Raw genomic sequence first — 6449 nt, forward strand, 5'->3', positions numbered from 1 at the left:
TCCCTGTCCGGCTCCCAGCACGCGTGGCGGAGGCCGGGGTCCAGGGAGCGGCTCAGGGGGCTTAATTTGAGGCTCTTTTCTTTCTTTCTTTTTCTCTCTCTCTCTTTTTCCCTTATAAACCCTCCCCCTTTCTCCCCCTTTCAAAGTCCCAGGGCAGGGGCTGGTGGGTTCCTTTGCGCGCAGGGTTAATGGGCGGTAATTTGGAACCCTTGGGTGCACTTTGTTCTGCCCCTGTTCATTTGAATGCAAATGGGTGACCTGGACCCGACAAGGTGCTTATTAAATTGCGGTTTCCCTCCCTGCCTTTTCCGGAATGCAGACTTAGAGGAGAGAGGCTGCACCCTGGCCCAGTCCGGCACCGCTCGGCTCGGCGCGCCATGGCAAGCTCGGCTTCCCTGGAGACCATGGTGCCCCCTGCCTGCCCGCGCGCCGGAGCGTCGCCGGCCACTTCCAAGACGCTGGCCTTCTCCATCGAGCGCATCATGGCTAAGACGTCGGAGCCTCGTGCTCCCTTTGAGCCCCGACCTGGGGCACTGGAGGCGGACGGCGGCCAGAGCAAGAAATTGCTCAACCTCTGCTCTCCGCTGCCCTGCATGATCCCCCTCCAGCCCCTAGGCTACGAGGTGCCGTCCAAGACGCTGCTCAGTTACTCCGAGCTCTGGAAAAGCAGCCTCCGGGCGGGCGGCGGCGGTGGAGGAGGAGGAGGAGGAGGAGGAGGCGGCGGCGGCGGCGGCGGCGGCGGCGGCGGCGGGGGGGCCCCGGTGTGCGGCGCCAGCGGCTTGTGCAAAACCAACTGTGGCGTGTGCTGCAAGGCCGAGCTGGGCCTGGCGCCGTCTGCGCTGCCCGCGGGCAGGGTCATCAAGCCTCAGGTCATCAACCAGGCGGTGGGGCTGCCGGCCAGCGGCTCGCTCTACTACTTCAACTACCTGGACTCTTCCGCGTACCCGCCGTCTGAGCTCCTTGGTGGCCACCTCTTCCCGTCTGGCCTCCTCAACGCACAGGCTCCCGCCGCCCTGGCTGCGCACCCCAAGCTCTTTTTGCTAGAGAACGCCAAGTTGGCCGGCCTAGCCGCGGACAAGTTCCCCCATCCGGCCCCGTATGCCCATAAGGAGCGCTTGCCCGCTCCATTGGAGCAGGTGCTGAAGGAGAACTCAGCCTTGACAGCCGAGCGCAGCGGCGTCAAAGGCCACGGCAAACTGCCCGGGGGCTCCGCAGACGGCAAGCCCAAAAACTTCACCTGTGAGGTGTGCGGCAAGGTGAGGCCCGGGGTCCGCGGGGGCGCCGGGAGGGGTGAGCAGAGGCGGCTGCTTGCCTGAGGCAGCCTGGACTGCCCCCTTCCTCAAGCTTAGGAGCTCCCCAGTAGCCGTCTGCTCGAATTGGGGGCGCAGTTGGGCCTCAGTTTCCTATTCCGTAAAATGGGGATGCCTTTGTCAGTGGCCACACAGGACTGGCATGAGCGGTGGGTTGGGAAGCTCTTTGCAAAATGAAAAGGGCTCTGGCTTCCGAAGGGGGTTGTTGGTTGGGGGAGGTAGGCTGTGCCCTGCCCAGGCTGACTCTGGACTCTCGGACGGACACGCCACAAGGTCCCCTTGTGTGCTTCCATAGGTGTTTAACGCTCACTATAACCTCACCCGCCACATGCCGGTCCACACGGGAGCCAGACCGTTCGTGTGCAAAGTCTGCGGCAAAGGCTTCCGCCAGGCCAGCACGCTCTGCAGACACAAAATTATTCACACCCAGGTACGTGGCCCTCGGGTCCGGCCCAACCCGTACCCAACACCCGGTGCCTGAGCGACGGCGTTGGGGAGAGGATGACCAAGGGTTCCCCTTATCCCACCCCCACTAGGGGCCCTTGTCCCTTCAAGGTGCCCCCGAGGTGGCCTCTCCCCGCCCAGGCCTTGGCCTCACGGTGCGCGCGCCCCTCTCCGCAGGAAAAGCCGCATAAATGCAACCAGTGCGGCAAAGCCTTCAACCGCAGCTCCACGCTCAACACGCACATCCGCATCCACGCGGGCTACAAGCCCTTCGTCTGCGAATTTTGCGGCAAAGGTTTTCACCAAAAAGGTAACGTGCGGTGCAAGGCCCACTCCTCACCTCACCTCGGGACTCGGCAGGTCACTGCTAGCGGAAAGGCAAAGAAGGATCCGGAGAGAGGGAGCGCGAGAGCCGAAGGCTCTGGCGCAGCATTTCTTTGGAATCGGGTTGTGCAGGGTTTGGGTGGAAGCTCTGCGGGCGGGTTAGTAGACCTCGCGGCACTGAGGCTGGTTGCATGGGGAGACTCCGAATTTGGGGGGTGGGAAGGAAGGGGCAGAGGGAAAGGAAGTAAGAAAAAGACAAGGTATTGCCCTATAGGAAAACCTTCCCTTTGTAGCCGGGACTCTCCTTTGAAATGAAAAAAAAAAAAAAAATCGAGGCAAAATCCACCTCCTGGGAACATCTTAGGCTTAGACTTGGGGGAAACCACCACTGTCCCCGGCACCCCGCTTGGATTTTCCAGGGCACTCTCGGATCTCCAAGTAGTAGTTAGGAGACCAGAGGGAGTAACTTTTAAAATGAGAAGGAAAATAATAAGGGACGAAGCCCGGGTTCCTGCGAATTTCTACGAGCGAGGCAGCAGCCGGGAGAAGGACTCGATGTGCTGCGCAAAAGTTTCCGGGCCGGCAGAGCACAGCGGGAGGGTCGCTCCGCCGGCCTCAGGCCCCGGCGGGGCAGGGACGCGGGGCGGCTACGCGGGACTCGGCCCTCCATCCTGTCGTGAGAGCCCCAGGCTTGACGCGTACGAAGTTTGACAACTTCTTCACTCGGAGAGGTCGCGTCCGCCTAGCCAAGCGTCGCCTTCTTTGCGCGGGCACCTGAGCCAACCCCAGGACACCCGGACACCCCCCCCATCCCACTTCACTCCCCCCTCCCTTTTTTGTTTTTGGTCTCCTGTAGGGAACTACAAGAACCACAAGCTGACCCACAGCGGCGAGAAGCAGTACAAATGCACCATCTGCAACAAGGCCTTCCACCAGGTCTACAACCTGACTTTCCACATGCACACCCACAACGACAAGAAGCCTTTCACGTGCGCCACTTGCGGCAAAGGGTTTTGCAGAAACTTTGACTTAAAGAAACACGTGCGCAAACTCCACGACAGCGTGGGCCCCGCTGCCCCCTCCACAAAGGACCTGGCTCGGACAGTGCAGAGCTGAGAGCTACTGCCTCGCCCTCCCTTCCAGCCCCATCCAGCCCCCAAACAGATCACGCGTATAAACTTATTTCTAAAATTAAAAGAAAGAAAAAAGCTATAGCAGAGAGGCTAAAATCTATTTATCGAAACCAGCATATTTTTGGAAAGCTAAACGTTTCCTCGATGACTGGCAGCAAACGGCTGGCTCCCACCTTTGTATATTCGGGAAACTTATTTAAACCTAGTGCGCCGAAATTTATTTAATTCCAGGCCTCGACTTCTCCTCGGGCAACGGGTTCTAACCCCAGCCTGTCACGTGAACGTCCCGGAAGAGCGCGGCGCCCCCCAGCCATCTTTATACAGCCTGTAAATCCTCCTGTACAAGCGAACACGGAATATATACATACATAACTCAATAAACAGAAGCATTAGTGCGTCTTTTCTTTCCCTCCCTCTCCCCTCGCCGCGAGGTCAGCTCAGCAATCCCAAAAAATAAAAAGGCATTAAGCGTTTATAGCATTTCCCGGCCCAAATGCGACTTCCTCTGGGGCGCTGGGATGGGGTGAGACCAAATCGGTCCTCTGGCGGCGCTAGCGTGTTTAGACCCCCCAGGAGTCAGGGCGCAAAGGCCCACGGCGGCCCCCAAGTGGTGCCAAGTTTTTATTTGGTGACTGTTTCGACGCTAGGGATTCTGGGTGTTGCCTTATTGGGTGAGAAAATTTTTTAAAAGAGGAAGGGGTTAAAAGTGGCTGGGTCTGGGAGAGCAGGTTTTGAGTGCGTGTCCTGGAGCTAAGCGCCGCGTCACACGGGGGTAAAGGGCCAAGGCACTGCTCCGCCGCGGTGCTTCTGGGCACGTCCCCTTCTCTGGGTGACCTAAGGGGAGCCACTCCTTTCTTGAGAGGAGAGCTGGAGGCCAAGGGTGCCAGCTCAGCAGGGCCTCTGGGGCTCTCCGGCCCGTGCTGTGGTCTGGGGCCGGCCTCCGAGTGCGGGTGCCGTGCGCCCTGCCGCGGGAGGGCGCACCCGGGATCCCGCCGCTCACAGCCGCCAACCCCGGCGTCCTGATTACCGCGCGGTTAGCCCATTTCCTGAATAGCTATCTCCGCCGCCGAACACGCTGATGAAATGATCTCACGCTTGCTTTCTAAGTAATGACCCAAATTAAGAGAGAAAACAGAGACCCTTCAAACAGCATTACATTAATCATCTAATCATTCCCAGGAGGGGGCCGGCCGCCGCCGCCCCGTTTGATCCGAATCTGGATAATCAAGAGCTCGGATTACTGGCTCGGCGCGCCGGGCCTTCTCCTCCTGCACCACCCCCCCCTTCCTAATATTCGCACGGCGATTCAACCCACGTTTTCTGGAACAATGTTCCCCAGCGCCGGGAGGAAATGTGGCGCGGGGCCGGGGAGTGCGCTTCCACGCAGCCTCGCCATTGCAAAGGCTAGGGCGGCGGCGTCTGGGCGCTGATCCCATGCGGATTTCCACTGCAGGTGGAGGCTATTTGGAGGGAACGATGGTTAATGCAAAAGAAAACCCCCAAGTAACTCTGCAAGTGACTCGAGTGAGGATTATCCCAACGCCCGGTATACAGCAGGCGCTCAGTGCTGCTCGCGCCAGGGGCTCCCATAATCAGAGAAGCTCTCATTTCCCAAGCCCTTGCTCTAAGCCAGGAACTCAAAGCACATTCTTTCCGGGGTTCACAATCCGCAAGCTGGGGGTGAATATTCCCACCTTGTGGACGGACGAAGAAATTGAGGCAGAGACAAAAGCTAAATGACATGCCTAGGGTCACGGCACTAAGTAGGGTCAGGATTCGAAGTCTAGGCTTTTAGAAAACCCAAAGTGCCTTCAGTCGTCGTCGGTGGAGGACGAATATCACGGTTGGGACCCGGGGGAAAGACGTTCGGCTGCTGGGTGGAAGCTCTGTCCTTGTCACAGCCAAAGGCTGGGTCCTCACCCCTCGCCCCATTCGCAGACCCATTGCGCGGGGAAGAATTGTCGATTTTGTTTGCACGGAGGACAGCGACAGCTTCCTCAGGCTGTCGCGCGGGTATTTTTAGTACCTCCGATTCAGAAATAGGAACGTGTACATTAGAATTCCATTTCCTGAAAGGAGAGCGTCCTCGTTTTTTTGTATTCCTCCCCCCCCTCCCAAGTCTGGGAAGACTCAGCCAGGGGAGGGGGGACGAGGAAGCGAGGAGGAATTTAAATGTTAGCTCGTTCTGGCTGCATTTCGCTGAGGGGAGATTGGGACCCAGAGGGATATGCAGATTTAACTCCGAAATCTCGGTGGATGCCACAAACCCCAGGAAACCCCACAATGGGCGAGGAGGACTTGGCGGCTAAAGATATGGAAATAACGCCTTGCTCTTCCCAGACATCCACCCCCTGGGGGTTTGCGGGCTGGTTTGAGGAGTCAGCTCCTTTCCTTGTTATCTTACTAGGTTTTATTAGCCCCGCCTCCTAGACACACGCCCCTCCCCCATTTCTGGGTGCCCTCCGACAGCTGTAACAAAAATCCTTTCCTTATGCGTTCCTGAAAGGATCCTTGGCAGATGCGCTTCTTGGAGACCAGACAATGGTCAGGACAAGCCCACTTTCTTCCTGAATAGTTCCAGAACTTTGGGCAAGGGGGCAGACACCACAAAATTTAGAATTCTTAGAGAAGTAGATTAAACAGTTGGGTCTGCCAATGGGGCTCGTGGCCCAGTTCTCCTCTTTTCCTGTAAGAAGAAAAGATAAGTAAAAAGATAGATGGGACACCTCCATCCAGGGAAATAACTTTCCGACCATCCAGCGAAAGAACTTTGAGGAAGTTCTTCCGTAATACGTTTTCCCAGGAGAAAGACTAAAAGGGTTGTGCATCACATAAACCGGAGAAATTTGTTTCCAGGGGGCAGTTCTGGAGCGGGGTGAAGAGCCTATGTTTGCAAATGAGACAGCAAGTGAAATAAAACCACAGGGTGGGGCAGAAGGCATCTCTCTCTGGGACTGCTCGTCTGTCTCTGCCATCGGGAAGAGGCCAGGAACTGTGGCTCTGGGGTAAACCTGAGCAGAGTTACTTGAATAGTCCAACCTCCTTGAGGTTGTTTCCTCATCACCTGATTCGTTACTTAGCCTTCACACCAGCTCTCGTCAATCGCTCTTACCTGAGAAGGTGTGACTTCACATCTCTCGGTAATTGGAGATAAACAGAGCTCTGCTGTATCTTTAGGATGCAGTTCTGTTTCCCTCAGGTTTGAAGTCTCTCCTCCCAGGTTTAAGATGTCTGCTTC

At 57.2% G+C, this 6449-nt stretch overlaps 1 protein-coding gene across 2 annotated transcripts; it reads left to right on the top strand.

The window, feature by feature from the left end:
• Positions 1-326: 326 nt before the first annotated feature.
• Positions 327-3436, top strand: FEZF2 (FEZ family zinc finger 2). Of its 2 annotated transcripts, XM_074344116.1 has the most exons (4): positions 327-1256; positions 1606-1740; positions 1932-2064; positions 2935-3436. In XM_074344116.1, the coding sequence occupies exons 1-4, from the start codon at positions 378-380 to the stop codon at positions 3192-3194; spliced, it is 1407 nt and encodes a 468-aa protein (XP_074200217.1). In that variant the 5' UTR covers positions 327-377; the 3' UTR covers positions 3195-3436. The 2 variants fall into 2 exon arrangements, with proteins under 2 accessions (XP_074200217.1, XP_074200216.1); XM_074344115.1 differs by lacking the exon at positions 2935-3436 and having other exon boundaries at positions 1932-2897.
• The last annotated feature ends 3013 nt before the right edge of the window (positions 3437-6449 follow it).

This window comes from Camelus bactrianus, chromosome 17 (genome assembly GCF_048773025.1).
Source record: "Camelus bactrianus isolate YW-2024 breed Bactrian camel chromosome 17, ASM4877302v1, whole genome shotgun sequence".
Classification (NCBI taxonomy): domain Eukaryota; kingdom Metazoa; phylum Chordata; class Mammalia; order Artiodactyla; family Camelidae; genus Camelus; species Camelus bactrianus.

Coding starts and splice junctions, on each gene's coding strand:
- FEZF2 (XM_074344115.1), top strand. CDS start 378: ATGGCAAGCTCGGCTTCCCTGGAGACCATGGTGCCCCCTGCCTGCCCG. Junction 1,257..1,605: donor CCTGTGAGGTGTGCGGCAAG/GTGAGGCCCGGG, acceptor GTGCTTCCATAG/GTGTTTAACGCTCACTATAA. Junction 1,741..1,931: donor ACAAAATTATTCACACCCAG/GTACGTGGCCCT, acceptor CCCTCTCCGCAG/GAAAAGCCGCATAAATGCAA.